The sequence below is a fragment of the Mesocricetus auratus genome, unplaced genomic scaffold (assembly GCF_017639785.1).
Source record: "Mesocricetus auratus isolate SY011 unplaced genomic scaffold, BCM_Maur_2.0 Super-Scaffold_4256, whole genome shotgun sequence".
In the NCBI taxonomy this organism is placed as follows: domain Eukaryota; kingdom Metazoa; phylum Chordata; class Mammalia; order Rodentia; family Cricetidae; genus Mesocricetus; species Mesocricetus auratus.
Window position 1 is genome coordinate 29,422,868 of NW_024429182.1, and position 27,770 is coordinate 29,450,637.

General features: G+C 40.9%; 2 protein-coding genes across 6 annotated transcripts in view; one reads left to right on the forward strand and one right to left on the reverse strand.

Moving 5' to 3' along the window:
- Prkg1 (protein kinase cGMP-dependent 1) overlaps positions 1 to 27,770 on the forward strand; it is a 1,145,204-nt gene that overhangs the window by 630,704 nt on the left and 486,730 nt on the right. Inside the window, exon 1 of one of the 5 annotated variants that reach the window (XM_040745650.1) lies at positions 15,655 to 15,931. The exons of the other annotated variants lie outside the window; for them this stretch is intronic. The gene's annotated coding sequence lies outside the window, so the exon portion shown is untranslated. Of the gene's footprint in view, positions 1 to 15,654; positions 15,932 to 27,770 lie in introns of those variants that run through there. 5 annotated transcript variants of the gene reach the window in all.
- Positions 1,735 to 5,344, reverse strand: Cstf2t (cleavage stimulation factor subunit 2 tau variant). The gene has a single exon (XM_021225095.2). The coding sequence runs from the start codon at positions 5,176 to 5,178 to the stop codon at positions 3,310 to 3,312; it is 1,869 nt and encodes a 622-aa protein (XP_021080754.1). The 5' UTR covers positions 5,179 to 5,344; the 3' UTR covers positions 1,735 to 3,309.

Genomic DNA, 27,770 nt, shown 5'->3' on the forward strand with positions numbered 1-27,770 from the left:
TGGCAGATTAAAAAAAAATCAACTTTTCTGAAATCTGTTCATTCTAAATGTCTATAAATATTATGCATATTGAATCATACAAAATTACTTAAGAGTCAAAGACTTAGTGTATTTTACTCAACCTTCTGAATACTTACCTACCTTTAGGCCTTAAATTAAGTGAGTTATAAGGAAATATTTTCCTATGCAGCTGGTAACTATCTGAGTACTCTTATCATAGTATTTACTAAGTATCTGGTGTGTTTCTTTTACTTTTTGATATTGTGACCTTGTCTCTAAAAGAATTTCAAACAAGCAAACTTTTGAGTGCATAAACATACGTACAAACATTAAAAGGTCTTATTACTTGATCTTAAATATACAAACATACATCAATACAAGTATCCAAATAGTACTTATTATTGACATATAGCTTTATCAATACAAATTATTAACATTAACAATAACACTAATAATTCCCTCAATATAAATCTCCCTGGCTGTAGAGAAACACACTTCTCTAAACACCTTGGAAATCTGTTTAGAGACGAGCTGAGTACAGACAGCAGACCTTCTTAGTAAGAAGACTCAGATGGGACTGTCAGCTCAGCTGTCCTGCCACAGAAGGTGTCTGAATGTAACTGTCCTGAGACCTGACACCCCACAGCAAATGAGGTTCTGTAGGCTTCCTTAATGTCCTGTCACACTATGGAAAGCAAGCTTTGCAAAGTGTGATAGACATTTTTAAAAAATGCTTTTCCACCACTAAAATTCCAGTCATATACAATTTCACTTGGGTTAGCCTACCTTCTCCAGATCCACATCGGTATATACCTTATTCCAAAATTAGAAACCTTAGAAAATCCATTTGCTTATCAATCACCAGTAATAGGGGAAGAGGCTATTGGGAAGGCACTAATGAAATTCAATCATTATATAAAGCATATGCTACCTGAGAATGAGAAACCCTGGTAATCAATATTATATTCCAACACCTACAGAACACATTTGAATTATTCTTCTGTAAGGGATCAAGGCCCTTTATTTTATCAATACCAGAATCTGTAAGCTGTTAATTAGTAATGAGAAACGATTTTGCTTTATCATAGTGAAGGTGATTGCTTTTCATTTTGAATTCATTTTAAGTTGTGTTTTTGTTTGTTTTTATAGGAGCTAAGATGGCCCTGGATGGGCACAAACTCCTTATTCTCCTGCCTCCATCTCCCTTTGGAGGTGACAGACACTTTTTTCTAATTTGTATCCTAATGAAAATAGTGTTATAATTCATGTATTTTGTTATGAATCTCAGTTACCTTGGGGGTAATGAAAAGAACTTTCTTCAGCTAAAATGGACGTTTTGCTCATCCCTTTCATCTGTCTCTTTTACTACAGCATATACAAGAGGGAGTGAGGCACTTCTCATGTCCCTATTTGTGTCTATACATACAAGAGGGAGTGAGGCACTTCTCATGTCCCCATTTATGTCTAGAAATACAAGTTGGGGGCTATGGGTAGAAGAAAACAAATGTGTCAGTGCTTGAGAAGCCTGAAAGGTGATCCTGGAACACAGTATTCCAAGAGAACACCAATTATGTCTAATGTGCTGATGACACTGAAGTGGCATAGTCTTCACAGGATCCCAGCTGTTGAACCATTCCACAAATTTTCTTATTTTACTTTTTTCACTATATGTATGTATCTCTCAAAAACAGGCATTTCCCAATGTATTAAGTGAAATTAAACATACAAAATACCTTAGCCATACAAACCTTTTTATTTAAGCTTCATTAAACAGTGTAGACTTTCTTATAACAAACAATGTTGAGTCAGTGAGAAGTCTGGGGCTAGCAACTACAATTGCAAAAGAAACAAGCAATTGGAATTGGCCAAAAATAGCACAGAAGTACAAACACTAAGCCACTCCAGCACAAGGGAGGCAGAGGAAACACAGGCAGCGAAACACTAGCACAGAACAACCAAACCATAGGAAAACAGCCTAGGGATGAGAACTTTGTACACTTAACATTGAGGAACTTTGCAAGGGGAAAACCCCTTGTGTCAGCCCTCCCTAAGGCTACTCTTCCCTCAGTAGCTGGGTGTTTATTAACCTACAGAGGAAGGTCACTTGGTCATATGGGAACTTGTGCTTGTTTCATAAACTGGATATGACACAATGTCTAGGTGCCACACACTCAAAGCTAAAACATAAGATAGTAGCTCTAAAGGAAACATATTAAACTCCACATTCCTTATTTTAAAATATATCTTATAGGAATGTTTATTATGACCAAGTGGCTTTTATGTAAAATATAAAATGTTAAGTTAACTGAGCAGAGCTGTCAGTCTACTTGGGCCCCATTTCTAGTAAGATGTAAGAAAGTAGTTTATGAAAGTAATCAAACTGTAAGACATGTCAAAATGTCAAGACTAAGATTTCTAACTTCCTGTCAACCAAATGGAGTGCATCCATATGGAGAGTGGTTTATTGAGAACCTGGGAGAGTTACTGAATGAAGCCTCCACTACTCAAGAAAGCCTGACTCCATCCATGTCTGACTGATTCTTTTAGATGTCAGAAAATTACTCACAACCAGACTTGGGGCTTAAGATTTTTTTCTGAGATATGTATTAAGCAATTAATTGAGTCTCATCAGACTTAAATGTAACTCAGTTCACACTACAACTGTCCTGCAAAACTACCAGAGTTGAGACCAGGCAAGGATACTAACAGTTTCAGTAGAGGCATCATCTTGAGTTTTCCCATAAGAGCTTTAAAAAAAAATTCCATTGCTACAAATTTTACCACAGACTGTTAGCTCTAATGTTTCAAAAAATAACTAAAATGTTAGCCTTAATACAGCACTCTATTGCCTTCAAAATAGAATTAGTGTTTTGGTTTACCAAAAAGTCTATCTTCACAAATTGACATTCAGTTCAATATACAACCAAAAATCTTTAAACTATCAATATTGTAACAGGCCACTTTCAACGTTTACGTAGTTCCCAGTTTATCGATATTTATAAAATACGGCTAACAGAGTGCAGACATGCTACCATTGCTCTATCTTCCTGTATCACCTTATTTGGTATGTCATCATTTCCAGGGTTTCTATAGAGTAACAGTGACAAAGTGAACAGGCCCATTCCCTACCCTCAACCAAAAAGAAAAGGGAAAACACAAAGTGAAAAGACTAGAAATAAAACTAAGTTCCAGGGATAGGGAAATCTTCAATCATTAAAGCATGGGCACACAGGAGACAGCTTTCTGCACTGCTTTCATGCCACACAATAAACACTGAGGGGATAACTAAGTGCTTCCTAGTCAACCCTTTCAAGAAGCACCAGTGGATTTCTGGATCTGTTCCTTTAAGATCAAGATACTCTGCCTTTGCTCGGGAGGCAGCATGGCAATCTGATCTGCAGTCAGCTGAAGAACCTGCATGATCAAAGCTGCTTTTTCTTGGTCTTGTGGAGTTACCTGGCTTTGTCCAGGGCTAAAACTGCTAGGCTGGCCTCCACCTTGCTTACTTGCTCCCTGCATCCCTCCTTGCATGCCTGCTCCCTGCATCCCTCCTTGCATGCCTGCTCCCTGCATTCCTCCTCCTTGTATACCTGCTCCCTGCATCCCTGCTCCTTGTATACCTGCCCCCTGCATGCTACCTCCAGGATTTCCCACTCCTGCAATGTTTGGAACCTGTCTAGGTCCCTGAGGGCCACCTGCTCCCATATTAATGGGGCCAGGACCCTGGATTCCACCAGTCATCGGACCTCTGGAACTAGGGCCAGGGCCCCTCATCTCTAGTCCTCTTGCATCCATGCCTCTTGCTTCCATCCCTCTGGTTTCCATTGCGCAGGTCTCCATTCTCCTCTCCATTCCTCGTGGCTCCAAGACCTCGGTTTCCATGGGCCGAGTCTCCATTCCTCGAGACTCTCTACCTCCTCTACCATCCATAGGCAGACCTCTTTGATCTATCATGGGACCTCTGGGCTCTCCAATTAGCATTCTGGGATCTGCTGCTAACGGGCCTCCTCTCATATCATGCGAGGAAGGGCCACGGCTGTCGTGACCATGGTGCATTGGGGGACCCTGGTGAGGTGGGCCCATATAACCTCTGGGTTCTACTTCTCCAGTAACTGAGAGCAAAGTCCCTCCGCGAGGGTCATTTGGAGCATCTCCCAGCAGTCCTCGAGGAGGTATGCCACCAGAAGGCATGGGTCCACGAGGCATTGGAGGTCTAGGATCTGACATCTGCATTTGTCCTCGCTCTAAGGGCACTGGACCAACCACTGGCATGCCAACCTGTGGCTGCATTGCTCCTCCTGGAGTTAAGGAACCAGGTCCAGGTCCAGGAACTGCGGCTGGCATTGGTCCTGGGGCTGGAATTCCTCCCTGTATAGAAGTCTGCATCAGGGGAGGGATGTCCTTCACAGGTCTTCTTGGCAGATGCTGAGGCTGAGGAGCTGGAGGATTCTGTTGGTTCAGCATAACATTGGGTCCCGGGCAGAGCCCAGGGGCAGTGGCAGGGCCAGGACCGGAGCCGGGGCCAGGGCCAGGACCACCAGGGCCAGGGCCAGAGACAGGCTGAGATTTGCCTGGGATCAATGGTGTGACGTGTATCTTACGATGCAAAATTTTCAGTGCAATCTCTGGATCCATGATTCTCATCACCACTTGGGCCTGCAGCAGGGCATACGCCAGTTGTGGGTTCTGGAGTAGCATGTTGCGAGCTTCCTGGTGGCTGTTTTGGACACACAGCTTCATTTGCTTCATCAGCTCAAACATCTGCTCTGGGGGCAGGCTGGCGACCGCTCTAGTAATCGACTCGGGAGCATCTTCTGGATCAATCGGGTCCCCATAGGGTGAGTCAATGATGGGCGCAGCCGGGCCCAAGCTCTTTAACTCCTCCTTGTTCTTTTCGCTGGCGGCATTGTCCACCCGAAGCGCTCTCCCGCTAAATTCTCGCCCATTGAGGTTCCGCATGGCACTAAGCGCGGTCTCCTGGTCTTGGTACTCGCAGAAGCCATACCCCTTAGGCTTTCCTGTCTCTCTGTCGTATACGAGACGGAAACTGACAACGGAACCAACCTCCGAGAAAATGTCCTTTAACTGCTCCTCCGTCGCCTCATACGGAATGTTACCCACGAACACTGAACGCAGCGAACGATCCATGGCTGGGTCTCTCACCGCCAAGCTCGACATGATTCCGGCCGAGCACACAGCGGAGAGCAAATTCGTCCAGGAGCCGTCCTCTGGCGAGCCAACCACACTTCCTCTGTGTAACGGAAGCAGGTGTCAAACTCCGGGGAGAAACCGCTCCACTATGCTCCCACAGTACCGCTAGGCCGCAGAAACCGCTTCCTAACACCGGACTAATTTATCTAACGCCTTCCGCCTCCGGTCGCGCGCTCCTCTCTCCGCGCCTGGTTACTGACAGCCTGTTTCCTTTCCATGATCTCATTGGTCGAATTTCTCTGGCGTCCCGCCCCCCTCTTCCTGCCGTCACCGGATGCATGAGAACTGACCACATTAAAGATGGCCGACCGGGCTTCACGGTGGTAACCGGTAGCGCCGGCTTTCCCAGAGGATTGGGGCGGTTTTTCTTTACGTTCCACGAGCGGGAAACCGCCAAACGAAAGCTGATTTAAGGCTTAATGTTTTAATTTCTGATCCATGTGTTTTCACAGATGCTTCCGTTTAGTATAAGAATATTTGAAATATGTAAAATTTTGTTCCAGATTATGAGGTAAAATATTGATATCTGTAGCTTAAAATAAAAAAAAACTCGTTAAAAATCAATTAAAAAATTAATGTCCAGAAAGACAAACGTAAGCGTCTGTCAGCTTCAGCCTCGCCCCCACGCTTGTTGAAGCTGATATAAAATGCAGGATCATTTTAGGTTTTTCTCTGTGTGCTCAGGCAGTTGAGGTGGTCATTCCTCTATCTTCTTACTAATATTAATCGACTTTAATGCTAAATTGGAATTAATTAAGAAATATAACCGAGGGTGTAGATGTAATCGAATTTATTTAACTTTTATTGTACACATTTAGGTAGTTGTGATTTTAAATTGTTCACTTTTTATAAGGTCTCTATGACGTGGAGTCTGTGTAGTCCTGGCTGGAGTTCATTATGTAGATCAGGTTGGCCTCAAACTCACAAAGATTCACCTGCTGCCTGCTTCTGCCTCCAGAAGAGTGCTGGGATTAAAGGCATGCTCCACCACTGGTTTTGCTGTGGTTTTCTTTTTGTTTTTTGAGACAGGGTTTCTCTGTGTAACCTTGGCTGCCCTGGAACTCTCTCTGTAGACCAGGCTGGCCTCAACTCACAGACATCCTGTGAGGAAGGTCTGCTTCTGCCTCCCGAGTGCTGGGATTAAAGGCATGCACTGCCCCTTGCCTGGCAGCATATGTTTTATATTTGGTTGTGAATTTATTCAACACATCCAGATATCAGGTGTACTAAAATAGTTTTGTTGTCTTAACACAGGGCACCTCTTTAGACCAGGTTGGCCAGGAATTCACTGTGTATGTAGTTCAAGTGGTCCTCAAATTTGCAGTCCACCTGTGTGTCCCCATCTGTTGGGATTAGAAGCGAGCACCTTGTTCTTACCTGACTGATTTTCAAAGAAAAAGACATCAATCAAGCAAAACATCTGAGGCCTAAGGGATTATCCTTCACACTTATCACTGTTAAATACTATCAGCTTGGTCCACTGTAGAAATGGTTTTTAAGCTCACTCTGGAATTGTTCTGGGCATCCATCTATCAGTCATACTAGAAAATAAATGTCTTAGCTAAAAATATAGGCATTTTCAACAAACAGGATTGACCAACAAAATCACCCAAGTCTCTGACAGATTTGGGAGGGGGGTATATGATATTTACAGCAAGATGGTCACATAAGTCTGGAATTACTAGCACTTGGGGGCCTAAGACAGGCTGAGCCTCATTGTGAATTCAAGGATAGCATGGCCTATGTACTGAGTTGCAGGCCAACCTGGGATACATGTAAGACCTCCCTCCCCAAATGGTTTGTAGCTATTTCTAGAAATTAAATTTTACATAAAATTGTAGAAAGTATAGTCTTTGTGAGTCTATAAATGGTATTAAAAATATTAAATGAAAGACTAACCATAAACTGGGCATGCTGGCTCACACCTTTAGTCCCTGCACTTGAGATACTTCCAGGACAGCCTGGTCTAACTAGCTCCAGGCTAGTCATGACTACACAGTGAGACCCTTAAAAAATAAAATTTTAGAAGGATTCACTATAGATTAAGTAGATAAATTCTAGACCTAGTTTTAATATATTAGGAAAATAATTTCAGGCACTTTTTACCCTTCATGCTGAGAATTGATTTCAGGACCTCAAACCTACCACTAAATTATAATCTCAGCTCTAGGCCCAGGGACATTTTTTTATTTGTCTTGGTCTCTCAAAGACTAGCCAAACACTCCACAAAAATTTCTCTAGTTTCTCCCTTTTCCTGTAGGCTAAAACTAATTCCTTTTCCCTTGGATGCAAGGAATTTTTTATCTGGACCTTCCTGCTGATAGTAATTCTTTTACCTTTTAGTAGAATTGTGATTTGCATCTATAAAATAACTCAACAAAATAGGTAGGTCTTTTTATCCATTGGCCATCTGCCTCTTATTTCTCATTCCATAAAGACCTTTCCAGGCACTGTGAAAACAGATGTGTTTTATGTACTATTGCATCAGACCCGCCAATAAATAAACATCTAAAAACAACAACAACAACATAAAACACCAAAAATGAAAGTTTTCCATATTTCCCTATCAGAAACACAGAAATGTGTTTTGTTGATGCCTAAAGATAATTTTAATACAGGCCATAGTTGATGTTTTGTTTTGTTTTCACCAGTGTATTCTCAGCCCCTAAGGTGAAGTTGAATCCATGAAGTTCCCATTATTTCATTTGTTAAATGGATGATTCAAAGTGTCTTTAGAGTTTGAGAATTAACAAATTAACTTGGAAAGAAACAAATGACATTAAATAACACAGTTCAAGTTCTAAAGGGTTGCTGCCAGGTCTTTATTTTATTCCTATTATTTCATTCCTAGGTCAATAAAAAATCTTCCAGGATACTACTTCTATAAGTATCTAGAGGTGGAATAAAGTAATCTAGAAAGATCTAGATTCCTAAAGAAGGCTTCCTGGTAGAAGTGGTATTGAGAGACGGTTCACAATGTATTGTAGATAAACAGACGTGAAAAGATTCAGGCAGCTGCTACAATTGGCCAAGATATAAAATTGAGACTTTGTATTTTTATGACCCAGAAGCAAGCTAAAATGACTGCCTATTTTGTGATAGGAGGCCATAAATTTTCTGAAAATTAAAATCATGAGAAGAGTTGTGATAGTAAACTCAGCAGACTTGTGTTTTTCCTTCTGAAAGTGAAGATAGACTAATAGCAGAGGCTTAGAAATACCCATCTCATCACATTAGCTTTCTGCCTGAGCTACCTTTTCAATCCTTTTCACCCATCTGGCCTTCCTACTTTTAACAGCCTCTAATGTGGCTTCATTTTTACTACTCAGCCCTCATCACTTTATGTACTTTTCTCTGGCCGACCTGTACCCTTCATTTTTCATCATATGAAGTCTGAGCTTTTCTATCCCTGGCTTCTGCCCATACTGCCCATCTCTTCATGATACTTCTCCCACTACCCAGTCCACCACATTTAAGTTCTTCTTCAATGTTCACTACAGTGTCTTTCTTATTAAAAGCAACAGTATGAATTTGTCGGCCACATATTATAGTAGATAATCACAGTGTCTCGATAAACAGGTAATTGGAATTAGGCACAGAGATGTTAATGAGTTTGTCTAACTATCACAGGCAACAGTTTTACACATGGCACTTGAATAACAAAAAAAAAATCAAGCTTGAAAATGATCATTCTACTCAACAAATGGCCCACGCAACACAGTAAGCGGCAAAACTACAGCCTGAAACCAGGTCTCCTGAAATTAAACTTCCTATTGCTCAATTAGATTACTGAGGCCTGGGCACAGGCTCCATTGGCCTTTTTCCTGATTACCTCTGAGTGTTACTAATTGCAATTTTGACATGACAATCAGTGCTATGGCAACAGATGGACTGTAAGTATAAGGACTGAATCAGTTGAGAAAAATGTTTCCCTTTTTCAATTGGTGGGGCCAACAAGAAACCTCACAGAAAGCATTTTTAGAAATAGGCAGTCACATAGGTAATGAATTCATTTCTATAACAAACCCTGGATTTCTCAGGCCCCAAATTAAGTTGATCTGAGAGATGTTTCCCCCAAATTTGTAATACATTTACTATGAAACGACCATTGAGGGAAGTAAATAGTAAATGCCTTTCACTTATAATTCACTTTTGTTGGAAAGAAAACCATTACATAAATCTGGGGCTCTCAGTGTATACCACTACACAGCTATAAGTTAAATGGAGCCTAATGTCTAACACCAGTCTGGTGATGGGTTAAGGAAATGAACCATGAGGAAAGCAAGGGCCTATACAAGAATTAACTGCCAACTTATTGGCATCTTTTATATTGGGTCTAGATCTTTAGTCTATGCCACACAAACATTGTTCACAGGTAGGATGAAGGGGGTTCGAATTCAGATTTTAATCTTAGACTTGAGACAGGAAATCATGTGGTCTTGGACAAATTACTTCCACTTTGACATCTTTCAAATGAGAATACTATCACCTGTGTTGAATTATTTTGTAGAATACATAACACTTATTTTTATCTTTTCTTATATTTTATCATTAATCTTCAGTTTCATATAATGGTGGTATGCATAGCAGAATTTTAAGTGGGAAGAGGTACAAGCCTTCCTTACTCTAATACTAGTTGTTTGTTTGTTTGTTTACTTGAGACAGGGTTTCTCTGTGTAAAAGTTCTGACTGCCCTGGAATTAGCTTTGTAGACTAAGCTGGCCTCAAACTCACAGAGATCTGCCTGCGTCTGCCTCCCAGTGGTGGCACATGCCACCACTGCCCAGAAGATCATAGTATTTTAAACATATATACAGACAACTTTAAGAAGTATACCAGCCATTTGTTGTTCCAACATGTACATTTGAAGCTGAACATGGATCATTTTCAGGTTCAATGCCATAGGACACTTTGAGTTGTACTAGTCATATTGGTGTTTACGATGTTCTTTTAGTGAACTATGATATGTTCTCTTCAAATATTTGGTTAGTGACAATTCCATTTAGTGGTTTTCAATAAATGGGCTTGTGTGAACCTTGGCATTGGATGGAGTGCACAGACTCCTCCAACATCGCCTTGGTTGGTTCCTGTTAGAAGGGCAGGGTTATGTTGCAGCTGTTCTTAAGAGGGCTCCTTTAGATCAGACACTGCCAGATAGGCCCAGGTATTCAATCATTGGAAGGTGGAATTGGACAAGATGCAGAACTCCCCATTCTTGCTTTGTGCTGTCACCCGAGAGAATCCAGAGAAAGCAAGGAGCCTCATAACTATGGAAAAGTCCAAGTTCCACATTTGGAGCTGAATAAAGAGAACTTATTTAAGAGGAACAATTCATGGATCTTTTAAAATTTTATTATTTTCTGTGACCAGAATAATCAAATACCCAACTTCAAAGAAATGTCTGACCTATAGTTCTCTTCAGTTGGGGTAGAATTTCTCTTCTGATGCACTGTGAGCTTAAGAAGGAACTTATCATGACTTCCAGTTTATGGAAAAGTGGCCTTTCTGAAGCACTTGGTTGGGGATCAGAATTAAAAACATCACCAACAAAACAACAGTGTGACAATGTATTTTGGACTTCTTATCACAGTTGAATGCTTCCCAAAAAACATTACTTCAGGAGTGTCAGTTTATATTTGTCATATTATGCTAGACTCCTGCAAGTTAGAGATTACATTAAAAGGTAAAATGTAGTGTATATGGGAGTGTCACAGCTAGTACTCCATGGTACATGTACAGAGAACCAACTGCAGTTACAGAAAGAAGTGACATTGCGTGTTATTTTAATACTATCTCATGACCTGTCATAATGCAGAAACCACATACCAGTCTGGTAGGGATGCTGTGATAAAAGACACCAATCGGGTGGCTTAAAGAACAGAAGTTTATTTTCTAGGTAATCTAAAAATACCAGCAGCCTTGCATTCTCCTGAGGCTGCCCTCACTCTATGTCCTCAACCTGGTCTTTCTTCTGGGTAGACAGAGCTCTAGAGCCTCTGCCTTATAGGATATTACATCAAATTACATTAGATCTCTGTGCTTTTGGCCACATTTAACCTCAGTTATTGCTAAGTCCTAACATGAGATATAGTCACAGTAGGCATTAAGTCTTCAAATGTCCAATGGGGCGCTCACAAATAAGTTCATAACAGGCAATGATGTTGATACCTTCAAGAAAAGAATAGATGTTTTCATGATACTCTGTTCCATCTCCCAACCCCCAGTCTCTGTGTGTGTGTGTCTGTGGGTGTATGTTTGTGCGTGTATGACTGTGTGTATACTAATGTGTGTATGCATGCTGTGTATATGAATGTGTATATATGTAAACACATGTGAGTATGTGTGTAGTGGGTGTGTATTGTCCTTTCCACACTCTTTTCTGTACACATTTGTACTGGTCCTTCTGTGTTGAAGACCCAGATCTCTCTGTTTTCTCTCCTTTGTTCATTTCTGTTTCAGTTCTTTGGGGGAGAACTTAAGTACTTTTTTTCTCTGATGTGTACACTTAGTTCAGTATGGCAAAGGGGATGGGTCTGGGGGTGAAGTGGAACTCTGCCCCAACTCTATGACTGCTGGAGAGCTCAGCCAATGCTTGAAGTACCAGGAGCTAATGTCCCTTATCTGTGGGGTCATAGAGAGGTCCAGAGCGGGAGCTGGGGTTCAGAATGGCACCTATTATCAAAAAGAGATGTTCAATTAATTTGATTATCAGTTCAGTAGCACTGGTAAAGCCTGAATCCTGGTGGACCATGGATTCCAAAAGTAATTGTTGTCAAACATCGGTAACTCCATACACGAAGGCAAAACACCCATGCACATAAAATAAAAGATCTTTAAAATAAATGTTTAATTAATAATGTACGATCTTCAGAAAATATACACTGTATATAATGTATGCCTTTATTGAAATTGTGAATGCATTTAAAACCCTGCATTTTTCCATCTTTCATATAAAAAGACTGACAACTCTATTCTTGGCGTTTAAGGACATAACAATAAACAGTGACTATGATTCCATTATTAACATCTTTGGCACAGTCTGGTGACATTTAGGTTGAAATAGCTGAGCCTACTTTCTCACCTGGCAGTACAATGGAGACCTTAGTCTCCTTGGCCTCCAGGTGTTTGCCAATTCCCTCCAGGTTCCAGGAAACAAAACAAGTCCCTGCAGGGAAAGGAGGAAGTGCTTAGTCTTTTGTTACTGCTGAAAATGGAGTTGTGTGAGTTAGCCTGAGGCCCTGAGGAGCCAGAAGAGAAGTGGATGCCGGCAGGGAGGATGAAAACAAAAGTGCAAACTCTTCCCAGCCTATTTAGTGGCTAGCAGTCTGCTGCTCTGGTCCCAGGACTGGATAATTGTTGCCATTCATTGTCACCAGCAAGACTTCCTCATTGTCACCAGCCAGGTTCCAAGGAATCCTCCTGAGAGCAGGTGTCTGCAGATAGGGAGGTGGAGATTGGGAAAGGCAGGAAATGCTTGCATCCCGAGCCTAGGAAAAGTGATTTGAAGCATTTTAGTTAGGGCCTGATAAACTCTCAGGGTGCCAATGATTTGAAGCACTTGTGACCACTCACTGAATGCCCTCCATGTGGGAAGTATGTACCCGGTGGCCCCTTAGGTGTGAGCCAAGATGCACCATTCACTAGAAGTTTCTCCTTTATTTTTCTCTCAGATTTTCAGTGAGAATTTATAATATGCAGGTTCAAATTTGTAGCAGAGGAACAGCTGTATCGGTGAGAACTTCCCATTCTGTCAAGACAGGATGCGAGCAGTTTCCAAACGGAATTGTGAATGTTTGACTTCCTTAGAGGTGTACAGGAAATGAAAGCGGAGTTGCTGGGTATCCGGTGACTCTTGCTCAGGTGAAAATGGAAATGGATTTCTTTCCTTTATCGTTCAATGAAGCACTGTGACTTCTCTTTATCTTCCTAGGAATCCCATGTCTCCCTAGTAATCCCGTGTCACATATCCCATGTCACATATCACTGATGACTTCCCCTTTGAAGCCAGGGCAAATGTGATGGCACCTGGCACTTCCCACTGTTTGAACAGAGAACTTGTGGACTCTCTTAATTTTACCTCAGGAGGTTTGGTAGTTCATGACCAGACTCTAATACAGAGTAAGAACATTCCTCAAGAACAAAAAGAAACAAATAAACACACACAGAAGCTAGCTGGATGTGGTGGAGCATGCTTGTAATCTCAGTACTGGGGCAGATTGTCACAAGCACCAGGCTACACAGTAAGTGGGGTTCATAGGGTCAGGGCTACATGGCAATGCTCTCTTCCACTCTTCTCTTCCCTAACCCTGCCTCTGATTTTATGACTTATTTGAAGGGAGAACACTGGGGGAATGGTAAAAGTGATTTTATTGCTTCTGGTTTTTGTTTGTTTTTTGTGTGTGTGTGTGTGTGTGTGTGTGTGTGTGTGTGTGTGTGTGTGCCACTGTGCTGTATTTTAGGTGGTATGTTCTAAACCCCATCAACATTTATATATTCAATCACTATAAAGTTTGAATGCTTAGTCAAAATAATATCTGGAGAATTGGATTTGAATACAGTATATAACAGTTTCATTGCACAACTGTCTTGTAAACACAGGCTCCAAACACTGGCTAATATTCTTCCTTGGACCTGACTGATGTGACACCTGAAAGATTTAGAATGGCAATGAATGTGGTGGTGGGTTAAATGCTCTCCTCATAATTGGTTGGTCCTCACATTACCATCATGAGGACTTAGCACTGACAGATGAGCAAGCGGAGTGATGCTTAGGTGACTTTGCCCATGGTGAAACAAGTAAGAGACAGAGCTGGATAATATGCCTGTGAGCAGTCCTCTAAAGGAAACTGTGAAATCCTGAAAAAAAAATCTAACTTGCTTTTTTTAAAAAGATAGTAAATGTGAGGTTCTCTCCCCAAGGAAAAACTCTGTTAAATTTCACTAGCAGCCAAGTTTCCCAGCATTTCTTGCCTTGTCAGCTACTTCTCTGTTAGGAAAAGAAAATGCAGCATAAAACTGATGGGGAGAAACTGAAATCAGAGACTACATGACAGAGCCCTGAAAACCTCTAGCAAAGGCTGGTTTTGTCATTTATACTAAGGCACTGAAGCCAACTGCCAGTAGCACAGGTGATTTAATAGATACCATTTAGGTAATATATTATTTTGCCAAGAAAATTCATCGCCACGAGTTCCTTCCTAAGCTTTGGTGGCTGCTTACTTAACAAAACAGACTGCCTGAGAACTGTAAATTATTCCACAGAGGGGAAAAGTAGATCAGAGTTGGCTATTAATTTCAGCTGTTTCCCATTGAAGCTGTCACGCCAATGAAAGAATGCGTATTGGCTAAAATATGTGGCTGTTTGGTTAAAAAGAAATACATAAAATGGCAAATCTCATGTTTGGAAGTTGAAAAGGTATTAGTTACAAATAGGGTATTAAAACGGATTCAATGTTTTCCAACTTTAAAGCTGGAATGACAAATGAGAAAACATTCCGTAGACTCAGAAACAGTATACAACACACCAGGCTTGTGTAGATTTATAGAACACAAAGGATTGTTCTCTGTGTATTAGAATAGGGTCAGTTGGCCAGGGATTTCACTATCTGTCTCAAGAAAAAGACAAGCAAACAGTGTTTAGAATCCCAAATTTTACCAAGAATCTGGAAAAGAGCTTCTTCAAGCTCAGAGTTCAGTCTTCACCATGGCTTTCACTTCTCACTCCTACATTATGCATATGGGTGACAGAGAAATGAAGCTACAGACCCCACTTAGACACCATGGGAGATACAGTCATCCTCAAGCAGGGGACCAAAGCGCGTGTATAACAGAGTGGTGTGAAAGGAAGAGAAATGATCAAATGTTTTAGAGGAAAAAGCATCTCCCTCTCTCTCCTTAAAAGATAGAACACACACAGAAGGCAGGCAAATGATATGGAGAGATAGATGCCAGGGTGACAATTTTATGGATTTTCGTATACACCCCCTCTCCCAAACCCAAACAGAGACACTGAACCATCTTTTTTCTATTCTAAGGTTGGATCAATAGTTCTGATACTTTGGAAGGTATACTGGTTGTTTGATCAACTTAGCACAGGGTAGACATATCTTGGAAGAGGGAATCTTTTTGGCTTTATTGTTTACTTATTTGTTTGTTTGTTTGTTTGAGACAGGATCTCTCTTTGTAGCCCTGGCTTGTCCTGGAGTTTGATATGTAGACCAGGCTGGCTTCAAACTTGTAGAGATTCACTTTCCCCTGCCTCCAGGTTGCCGGAATTAAAGATGTGCCATCACAGCCAGCTGGAAAGGAAATCTTAATTGAGAAAAGGCCCCCATAAGATTGACCTGGAAGCAAGCCTGCATAGCATTTTCTTGATTGATGATTGATGTGGACGGGCCCAGCCTATGGTGGGTATTGCCAGCCCCAGGGCAGGTGGTTTTAAGTTGCATAAGAAAGCATGTTGAACAAGCCTGTGGAGCAAGTAAGTAGGTTCCTCCATGGCCTCTACTTCAGTCCCTGCTTCCAAGCTCCTGCCTTGAGTTTCTACCTTGACTTCCTTGGATGTAATGCAGGTTAAAAGATGAAATAAGCCCTCTCCTCTCCAAGTTGCTTTTGGTCATGGTGTTTTATTACAGCAATAGAGTGCCCAAGACAGAAGGTTTTATTTGTTGCTTGTAGTCTTAAAATACTGGCAAACAAAATCCTATCAGCAACCAATCAGGTAAGTAGTAGTGTTTATTAATATTGCACATTATAAAAAAACTTTCTTTTGTATAATTCCATGTACATGCTTTTAAAGTGAGAGAAACCCATATATGCTCCTATAGATATATTTCAACAAGAAGATTAATGGGTAGAATAATGTTTTCATATAACTCCAGTCTTTTTTTTCCCACCCTTACAGCAGTATGCTCATATACTCTTAGATGCTTGTATGAGCTGTTCCTTGGTAGGCTCATAAAATGTTTCACAAATGTATCTCAGATGCTTATAAAAGCAGTGAGACTAGAACACAGGTCAAAAGAGAGGTTTATTTTTGTGACATGTTTTTTATTGTCCTCAGACTGTATTTTTGCTGTATTCTTTATCAATTGTCCTCATAAATGTTTCATTATTTGTTTTAGAGCATATTTGAAAGTTCTAGATTAGTTACTATTACAGTTAAAGCTACTATTTTAGGAATACTCTTGTAAGAAGTCACCCTACTTTAGATAGTTGGGTCTTCCCTAGGAACATTACAGGGAAAACTCAATGCAGAGTCTTGAATTTGTGTTTGTTACGTACATCTGAAACCAAGCCCTCAGGAAGTCTGCAGATTTCACTCTGTGATAGACACAGTTTGAAAACCTTTACTATTATTGTATTTATGAGGAGGGTATCCCTGTGTTTGATAATGTCACTGCTCAATGGAATCGTTGGTGATCCAACAATCTATGACATGAACAGCTGTTATAATAGCAGTATTGTTACCTTTTCTGTGAGCCGTTTTAGATCCTTTCTCTTCCCGTTTCCTCATATTTAAAAGAAGTGGACATTACATCCACTGGGCTTAGCTAGACTCTAGAGGGTTTTATATGCTCTTTCCAAATGTTATTGCCTGTGGCTGGTGAACATTTCCCATTGATACTGTCTTATAATCTTTGCTCTGCAGAGTGATATGCCCTTATGGCCATGTCTCTTGGTGAATGAGACACACCTCTTTGTCTCTCTTCCTATCACCTCCTGTCCCGACTGTTCTCTTCTTTTATGTTTCAATCTCCAGCCCTGATGGAATGGGAGGGAATTTGCCTACTGCAACTTCTGTTGGCAATTAGAATGTCAATTGGACTATTAGGCAGAGAAGTGGCTCTTTTTGCATCCAGGCTTCTTGCCATTGCCTTGGAGAATATTTGAAGACTTTTTTTTTTAACTTACAGTGAAATAATATTCTCTGCCTATCCAAATCCATGCTGCAAAACAAGTCATGCTTCTGTGTACTCACCACAATGTCTCTGTGTGGTCTCTTGGTATTCTGAGGCCTAAACAGCTGTTTATGGTCTTTTACAACATTCTCCTTAGTCACCAGGAAACAAGCTGCTGGATCGCTTATCTGGACAAAGTCAGCATTCCCAGTGTGTGGATAACCTCTCATTTTCTAGGAGTTTCCTTAAAAGGGGGTAATGAAACAAGTGTATTATCTATTTCTGTGCCATTATTGTCATTTGTTAAATTGCCAAGGTAACAAGATAACTGTGTGAGTCAATATAGATATAATTTTCAACCTGTTAATCCTACAAAAACTAAGCAAAAATGTAATTCAATTAACTGTTCTCTGTGTTAACCAGTGTGGTTTTTCTTCTTTGAAGAACTAGTGCTATTCTCCCAATTTCCAGTATGTAATGAGAAAAAGACTTTGTTATGAAAAAGATACTTGTACTGTTTTCCTATTGATATCCATTATGGAACTAGAAAAGTTATACATTTGTTTTTTACAAAATATCAGCCACAGTTAAAAATGCAGGAAGTCCAAAGAAACTTTGAATTAAGGAAAATCTCCATTTTATAAGAATATTTACATTAGGTGAGTGTAAATATGAAAATACAGAATCTCTCAATTATTATTATTATTATTTGGATCTAGTTGTAAAGGGCTCAAACTTTGAAGAAACAGCACTCTTTGCAAAAGGATTGTGATTATATATATATATATATATATAATTTCTTGTATATCTCATAGTAAAAGTATCCCAAGGTCTGTCTGCTTGCTCAGATTCCATTCTTCTACCTGTTTCATTAGAAATAGTAGGTAAAGATGAGTATGAAGAACTCTAAAATGTGGATATTTAGCTATGGAGCTTGCTCATTTAATAGCCTTCATATGATGACAGATGGCCACACTTTGTGATTTTGGGAACTATGACAACATTAACTAACTGAATATTCCATGACCGTACATGGAAACATACAGAATTTGATTAAGAATACTTTTCTTTGGGGAGCTTATTTGTTCAAAGCAAAAGTGTAAAACAAACTCCAAATCTCAAGTTTCCAGCTATTTTCTGATTAAATAGCTCAGGTCAATTTCACATTCTTGAAATCTAATTCTAAGCTGGCACTCCATTGTGGGGTGGGAGGGAAATCCATCAGGCTAGTCTCCACTGGCAAGGTGCAATGAGTCTAAGTAGGCGAATGAAAGAAGAAACGACAAACGTAGTAAAGCATATGACCTTCCCAATCAAGACAAGTTCAGGGCATTTGTATTGGTCACTGACAGTTCCACCCAAAGAAGCTTCCAGAAGACATTCTTGAGACTCAAAGAATGGCCAGAACCTACCTTAAGTAAGAAGAGATTGAGAATATTCTGTAGGGAAAAGGGACCAGTCAAAGAAACACACCCTGAGCAGAGCCAAAGAAACACACTTTGGCCCTGCAACCAGAACCAAAGAAATGTACCCTGACCCTAAAACCAGTGCCAAAGGAACACACTTTGTCCCTGGAATCAGAGTCAGTGAAAGAAATGTACCCTGGCCCTAAAATTGGAGCCAAAAGGCTAAAAAGGACCAGAGAAAGAAACACACTTTGGCCCTGAAACCAGAGCCAAATCTGACCCTAATCCTGTGTAAAAAAGTAACCAATCCCGGAGCAGAGCTCTAGCCAATCTGAGCTCAGCACTGAAATCGGACCAATCCCTACCCTGGAAAAACTTCCCCAACCCCAGGAACCCCTATATAAACCCTGTGTATGTTCAGCTTGGCTGGTCCAGCTGTCTTCCAATAAACACCTTTGGATGAGCTTCGGGTGAAGATCTTCTTTGCGGCTGCGACAGAGCAAAGGCGACCCTGGGCAGAGCAGAGCAGAGCGAGCAGAGGCGACCCTGGGCAGAGCAGAGCAGAGCAGAGCGAGCAGCGCTGTAACACTTGCCCGGGAAACCTTCCTTGGCAGAGCGGAGTTGTTACACTCTGCTCCCGCCCGGCTCCCTGCTCTCCGCTCGGCTCTCCAGGAGCAGAGCTGAACTGTAGCAACTTCGCCCGAGAAACCTCCTGCGGAGCAAAACTGCTACACTAGGCGAACATCCCCAGCTGGAAGACCCTGTCCTGCCGTGCCGGAGCGGAGCTGACACACCGGAGAAGCCTTTCTCTGAGGCAAGGCTGTAAGCTGCCAAGCTTACTGCAACCCGTGGTGGTCCTTGGCTCCCGAGCTCCAGGATACCTTTCTACCTGAGCTGTGTAACACTCAGTATCCTTGGCTCCCGAGCTCCAGGATACCTTTCCACCTGAGCTGTGTAACACTGGGTATTCTGTGACTCCCGAGTGCCAGAATACCTGACCCACTCCTGTTCCATCCTGTCCTGACCCATCCCGACGAAACGCTTACATATTCTAGGCAGCAAAACAAACTGTGGGCTTGTAATCCCATCACTCAGGCAGTGGAGGCAGGGAGCAAGCTAATCTAGACACCAGAATGTGCTATGTAGCCCAAGCTATACAGAGACACAGACAATATATATACACAGACAATACATATATTCCTGTATTGAAGAATGCACAAGCCAGGGTTAAAGCAAGCCTGGCATTACAAGCAGACTGGACACTTGTAGATACAGGCCTGAGACATTAGACTTTGGAACACATGGTATGAGTTGGAAGGATGGGAAAGCTGAACCTCCACTCTGGGTTGTGTTGACTGTCTCCCTACCACTTTCATACCTCTTAATGTCAGATCTGTACTCACAAACACCAAAGGCTTACGATGGGCCTAAAACAAGTCTGTTATTGCTGAATTTCTGGTTTCTTTTCCCTGTTGTCATTTTTTCAAAGCAACTGTAGGACAGGCTTTGTTAATAATACTGATTTCTGCTAATGTGGGCTTCCTATCCCTCTGGGGTCAGAGGAGGAGTGGCAGGCCTTATGAATGCATTAGGGGCAGGAGGATTCCTACTGGTTCTTCCCGTAAACATGAGAGTTCCCTGAAACAAGTTGCCTTCGTCTGTGAATAAGATAGAGTCATGTGGAAGGAAGCAGATGGAAGACACACCACATGGAACCCTTCTTCTTGGATCTCCGTCCACTCTCCCTTTTGTCCCTGGGTGTTCATGAGATCAGAGCAACAGATTAAGAACATGTTCAGCAGCAGGCATGACTGGGAAGCCAAGGAAACCATTTGTCAAAGTAAATGAGAGGACACAGTGAAAGACCCCAGAGGAGTGCTTTCTCTTCAGGGAGACCCTTCCCAAGGATCAGCCGAGACCACGGATTGGATGCAAACTGCAAGAGGCTTTATTGCTCACACACGGGTACCCGGGCGTCTTGGTCTCTCGGGAACCAAGCGCACCGAGCAAGAAAACGGGGCCCTTTTTATAGCAACAAGCGCGGTACAGAAGCGAGGTGCACGGTTACAGAGTCCCTATTGGTTAGTTTAAATGAGGCGAGGGGTGAGCTTTAGAACAGCCGACTTGGGTACAAGGAAGTCAGATAAGGCTGACTAGGCTCTATCTAGGATACACAGTGGTCGGGACATTCTCGGAGCTACCCGCCCTCATCACCAGGTGGCCAACCATAGATATCCTGTTTGGTAATTACCCTGGCGCCAGGGCCCCTGACCTGAGTCCGAACTCCCTCAGCACCAGGTGGCCAACTACAGCTATCCTGTTTGGTAATCACTCTGGCGCCAGGGCCCTTAGCCTGAATCTGAACTCATGGTTACTTTTTAGACAGATGTTTCTTGCAGTTGGGGTCTTTCAACAGCAACAGGAGGGTAGCTAATTACTTTTTAAATCTAGTTTCTGTACTGATAGAATACACAGGCACTTTTTGGTTTAGTTATAAATTGAAGCAGGAGACTGATGGTTGTTAAGTAAAAAGGGAAACATATTTAGACATGAAAAGTTAACAAGCCTATGATAAACACCATGGGCAGCAAATTACAAGCTATTATGTCTTTGAAATTTCAAATTTTCATTGCTCCCTGCCTTGACTGTTAATATTTTCCTTGATCATCTTCCAGTCTTAGGTGTATTTGGTTTCGCCTTCTTTCATTTGTGCATACATTCATCAGAATTTATTATTGCTGATGCCCGAGGTACTGTTTGTGAGGGCTAGGACATGGTGATAAGTTCTTGTTCTCTTTGTTTTGAGACAGGGACTCTATGTAGCCCTCACTTTCCTGGAACTCACTATGTAGACGAGGCTGACCTCAAGATCACTGAGAGCCTTCTGCTCTGCCTCCTGAGTGTTGGGATCAGAGGCATGCAGACAAATATCACATGAAGGCTTTCTTCAGTGCATGAACCTTTTCCAATAACATATGCTACTCTCACTAAATTGATAATATTGTCATCACAATCACAAGCTTTTCCTTATCCTCTCATTTGTCTATGTGAAATATCAACGCCACCAACCATATATTCTTTACTGAATTTCCACTCTGTAGTTTGTAGGCATGTAATTTGACATGATATTTTTTCCAAAGGCCACCATTTTATTTCTTAGAGTGCTATTTAGCTGTAAGTACACACTTTTTGCCTTGCCTTCTTACAGACAGAATTACACTTTAGAGTTTTCATATCAATGCAACCACTGCTATTAAATTATTAATGACATCATTTTCACTTATGACTGTTTGTCATCAGAATGTCCTAAAAAGTTACATGTGATTTTTAATATTAGAACTCAAGCTATAACTATTCACTTTTCTTTTGGAGAGTAACATGCCTACTTTAGCTGGTGTGGAGAATGTAAAACATAATTTCTACCCTCCGGGAACTTACTTTAAAACTACATTTATTTTATGTTAATAGAAAGGATTGTGCTTGTTATGCCTTTATAGCAAAGAAAACATTTAAATTCAGGTTGTTTTGATCATTGAGATACTCATATCATAGCAAACTGTATATTTGTTTGCTTGGTTGTTGTTGCTTCCTGACAAGGTCTTTATATAGACCTGGAAGCATAGAATTGGCTTTGTTGACCAGGATGACCTTGAACTATCTGAGATCCACGAAAAAAAAAAAAAAGAAAAGAAAAGAAAAAGAGAAAAAAAAAGAAGTATAGTCATCTTTCTAGTTCTACCTGTGTTTGTCTAATGCTGAAAAGACCATTTAGGTTGTAAAAACATTCATAGGCATAATAGCAAAAATTACGTTTCATCTTCATAAGACATCTTTGAAAGTTCAGTCCCATCCAAACATCAGCAGTTGTGGGTAAGTAAATAGGTAAAGTCCTGCTGCCTGTTGTCTCCCCTCATACAAATGAATGTGTGCTGAACCACGTTCAGAAGTTATTCCTTTCCTGAAAGTATGCATCAGGTTTTGACTCTTTGAGAAAAGCTAAATATTCACAAGTTGATATTTGTTATAATGGTCACCATATGTATTGGGCTTGTCTGAAGGGAGAATATACCGAGGTAATAGTTTTGAGGATGTGAGGTGGGAGTTTTTTGTAGTTACCTGATAGGGATTCTGTATGTGATTTACATCTGGGATTATATTGTAATCAATGCTCTGCTTTGGCTAGCTGTGTAGCAATTTCTCTGAGTGGAGCATGGAATTCTATTCACTTCAGTGTTTGCCTTATGTCATTAATGTTGAAATGTATATCATATGAGGGAAGCCCATACATTCCCAGAGGGGAAGACTGCCTTACTTGGTAGCTCATTTCTTAACAGTGGTTCAACAGCCTGATAGTTGGCTATAGATTCATGTAGCCTGTCAGTGAAATTGAACTATGGATAAATGACTATTTAAGCCTGCATTATTAAAGCCTTTAAAATGAATAGTTCCAGAAGAGTAGTCCATTTAATATGTTGAGACCTAAAATAGTATTCATTAGTATGTATATGTTACAGGATTTCCTGCCTGTTTCCGTAGCTGCCTTGCCCCAAATGAACACTCAGAGACTTATATTAATTATAATACTGTTGGCCAGTGGCTAGGGCTTCTTATTGGCTAGCTTTGTCTTAATATATTAACTCATTACTACTAATCTATATATTTCCACATGGTCTTGGCATACCAGAGAACACCTGACACATCCTCTCTTCCCGGGCTCACATCACAACTCCTCTCTGCCTATACTTCCCAGAATTCTCCTCTGGTAGCCCTCCCTATCCTTCCTGCCTGGTCACTAGCCACACAGTGTTTTATTCATCAACCAATAAGAGAAACATATACATAGAAGGACAACCCAATCACGTATACAGTGACATGAAAACCCAGTTAGAAACTTAATTTAAAAGAGGGTCATGGGCCTTATAGGTAACTAACTGGCTCTTCCAAAATTTCCAGATGTAGCAAAATGAAAAGCATGGACATTGGTTTATCCTCTCTGTAAGTTGGAAATCTTGTTCTGATGAATGGTTGACTTTCATACTACTTCAGCAATGCTACTTTTGAAGTTTCAAATTTAAACTCAACAGAAGGAAAAGAAAGGTTGTTTATACAATAAAGTCCTTTTCAATCTGTGGTATGGTTCACCCAGGAAGCTGTCTGTGAAGCTGCTGAATGCCATTCACAGATCACTGATATATATTAAGTTGTTTTTTTTTCATCCCCATATGGAAAAGTGCTAAATAATTGATCATTTGTTTCTTTTTGCATATGTGCCAATTAAAACACTGTCTGTAGTACCTCACATGATTAAATATTTTAAAAAAATAAGTTGGAGTCAGGTTTGGGTGACTCATACCTGAGAAGCTAAGGCAGGAGGATTGCTGTGAGTTGTAGGCTAGCTTAATTGATAAAATAAGATCTCTTCCCACCCCTCAAAAAAAGTTGAAATTGGAAACCACTATAAATTGATGCTTTGCAAATAAAAAAATCACACCTCAAAAATATTCTTGGTCTGAGAAAGGTGATAGAAAAAACCCTTCATTATACTTGTGTTAACACAAACTTTGTCATGTCACTCCACAGCTACAGTGCCTTGTCATGTCCTAACATAAGGGGCCATGCCTGCTAAATATCCCTTATGGTGTTTTACTAGCTTATAAAATTATTTGGACATCATCCCTCAGATAAGACTGGAGGTGAGTCTCAGGGGAAAATAAACTCTGGGAAGGTTAGAGGACCCCATCCCAAACATTTCAAGCAGTCTCTATTATCACCAGATTTCTGGAATCATCTTTAAGCACGATGCTCATTTTGCTGAATAAATTCAATCCAGAGTCAATTTCTCTGTGTTGGACACTCCATAAGGGAATTTAAACACATGGCATCTCCTCCCCCCCCCAAAAAAGACTGTTGCTGATAGTTGAAGAGAGGAGAAAAGCACCCACCATAGCACTTTGTAGTCTAAATATTGACTGGAGGTTCTCTACAGTATGTAGATTGTGCCCCCTCTTTTCTAAGAAGAAAAAGGAAACAAAGAATGTTAAAATTTTGCTAAAAGTTAAAGAGTCTTGAATATATTCAAACTACAAATGACCCTCAACTTGCAATGATTGGATTCAAATTTTTTAAAAAATTATTATTACTTTAATTTTAAATAGCTTGCTCCACATGTCAATCCTAGTTCCCTCTTCCTCCCCTCCTCCTGTACCCCCCACCATCCCCCTCAGCCTCCATCCCTATCCACAATTCCTTCCACATAGGGGATATCCAGAATCTGTCATTTTGCTCAGGGCAGGGTCCAGGTACTCCCCTAAGAGTCCAAGCTGAGAGAGCATCCCTCTTTGTGTTATGGACACATGAAGTCCATTTGTATGCCAGGGATAAATACTGATCTATTGCCCAGGGCCCCATAGGTTGCCCAGGCCTCCTCACTGACTCTCACACTCAGGGGGTCTGGATCAATACCATGCTGGCCTCCCAGCTGTTGGTCTGGGGTCCAAGAGCTCCCCCTCGTTCAGATCAGCTGTTTCTGCTGCTTTTGCCAGCCCATTATTTGCTCATTTGCTCATCACTCCTTTCTCTCTGTCACTGGGTTCCATGGGTTCAGTTCAGTGTTTAACTGTGGGTGTTTGCCTCTGCTTCCATCAGTCACTGGATGAAGGTTCTAGGATGGCATATGAGGTAGACGTCAAGTTCATTATCAGGAATGGGCATTTAAGGTTGTCTCTCCACTATTGCTTAGCTTGCCAGTTGGTGTCATCCATGTAGATTAATAGAGGTCTCACTGGTGCCAGATCTCTCTTCAAACATGACTCCCTCTGTTATGGTATTTCTAATACTTTTCTACCCCTATTTTATCCCTACTCAACCTTCCTGTTCCCCCATGACCGACGCTGCTCTCCTCTTCTCCACCTCTCTTCTTCCCAGCTCTCACTTCACCCACCCTCCACCGTGTTCCCAATCTTTTCAGGAGATCTTGCCTCATTCCTCTTCTCTGGGGTACCATGCATATCTCAAGTACTTTCCTGTCTCCCAGATTCTCTGTCAGTGGAATTGCAGACTGGCAGTCTCCTGATCCATGTCTAAAATCCATATATGAGTGAGTACATACCATGTTTGTCTTTTTGTGACTAGGTTACCTCACTCAGGATGGTTTCTTCTAGTGCCATCCATTTGCCTGTGAATTTCAAGCTTCCATTGTTTTTTTTTTTCTGCTGAGTAGTACTCCATTGTGTAAATGTACCACATTTTCTCTATCCACTCTTCAGCTGAGGGGCATCTAGGTTGCTTCCAGGTTCTGACTATTACAAATAATGCTGCTATGAACATAGTGGAACAGAAGTCCTTGTTGTATGAATTTGCATCTTTTGAATATATGCCTAGGAGTGGAATTGCTTGGTGTTGTGGTAGATTGATTCCCATTTTCCTAACGATTCTTCATACAGATTTCCAAAGTGGGTGTATGAGTTGACACTCCCACCAGCAGTGGAGGAATGTTGCCCTCTCTTCATATCCTTTCCAGCATAAATTGTTGTTGGTGTTTTTGATTTTAGCCATTCTGACAGGAGTGAGATGGTATCTCAGAGTTGTTTTGATTTGCATTTCCCTGATGGTTAAGGATGTTGGGTACTTTCTCAAGTGTCTCTCAGCCATTTTAGACTTCACTATTGAGAATTCTCTATTTAGTTCTGTACCCCACTTTTTAATTGGATCCTTTGGTGTTTTGGAGACTTGCTTCTGGAGTTCTTTGTAAATTTTGGCGATCAGCCCTCTGTCTGAGAAGTGGCAGAGAGGGAACCCCCACACATGTCGGCCACCAGGAAGAGACGTGGAAGGTCTTGGTGCCCACAGAGGAGAGACTGAGTGTATCCCCTCTCTCTCCCCCCAACCCCTCCGAGTGAGGTGGCCCCGGCCCTGGGTCTTCTGTTTTGCCATATAAAGTTGATTATTGTTCTTTCAAGGTCTGTGGAAAATTGTGCTGGAATTTTGATAGGGATTGCATTGAATCTGTAGATTGCTTTTGGCAAGATTGCCATTTTTATTATGTTAATCCTACCTATCCAAGAGCATGGGAGATCTTTACATTTTCTGGCATCCTCTTTGATTTCTTTCTTTAGAGGCTCAAAGTTCTTGATACAGGTCTTTCACTTCTTTGGTTAACATTATCCCCAGATAGTTGATGCTGTTTATGGCAGCCATTTTGTCATCTGTATATACTAGGGCTACTGATTTTTTTTTGAGTTAACCTTGTATCCTGCCACTTTGCTGAAGGTGTTTATCAGCTCTAGGAGTTCCCTTGCAGAGTTTTTCAGGTCACTTATGTAAACTAACCTATCATCTGCAAATAGTGAAAGCATGACTTCCTCTTTTCCTATTTGTATCCCCTTGATCTCCTTTTGTTGTCTTATTGCTCTAGCTAGAACTTCAAGTACAATATTGAAGAGATATGGAGAGAGTGTTTGTAGGACATCTGTCCAGGATCTTCTGGCTTTCATAGTTTCCACTGAGAAGTTGGGTGTAATTTGGATAGGTGTGCCTATATGTTACTTGGCCTTTTTCTTTAGCTGCACTTAATATTTTCTTTTTATTCTGTAGGTTTGATGTTTTGATTATTATGTGGCGATGGGACTTCTTTTTCTGGTCCAGCCTATTTGGTGTTCTGTAAGATTCTTGTATTTTCATAGGCATATCTTTCTTTAGGTTAGGGAAGTTTTCTTCTATGATTTTGTTAAATATGTTTTCTGTACCTTTGAGCTATATTTCTTTGTCTTCTTCTATACCTATTATTCTCAGGTTTGGTTTCTTCACAGTGTCCCATATTTCCTGGATATTTTGTGTTAGGGATTTGTTGATTTTGAGATTTTCTTTGGTTGATGATTGTATATCCTCTAATGAGTCTTCAACACCTGAGATTCTCTCTTCTATCTCTTGTATTCTATTGGTGATACTTGCATCTGTAGTTCCTGATCATTTACCCAGCTTTTCTATTTCCAGCATCCCTTCATTGTTTTCTTTATTGTGTCTATTTCAGCTTTCAATCCTTCAACAGTTTGAGTTGTTTCTTTCATTTGTTAGGTTGTTTTTTTCTCGGTACTCTTTAGATTCTTTAAGAGATTTGTTTAATTCTTGAATTTTTTGGTTCGTCTTTTCCTCCACTTCATGAATTTTTTTGTTTGTTTTTTCTTCTATTTCTTTAAGGGATTTCCTTGTTTCCTCTTTGAGGGTCCTATCATCTTCATAAAATAATTTTTAAGGT

Bases quoted from the DNA above. Each gene is read 5' to 3' on its own strand.
- Cstf2t (XM_021225095.2), bottom strand. From the start codon at position 5,178: ATGTCGAGCTTGGCGGTGAGAGACCCAGCCATGGATCGTTCGCTGCGT.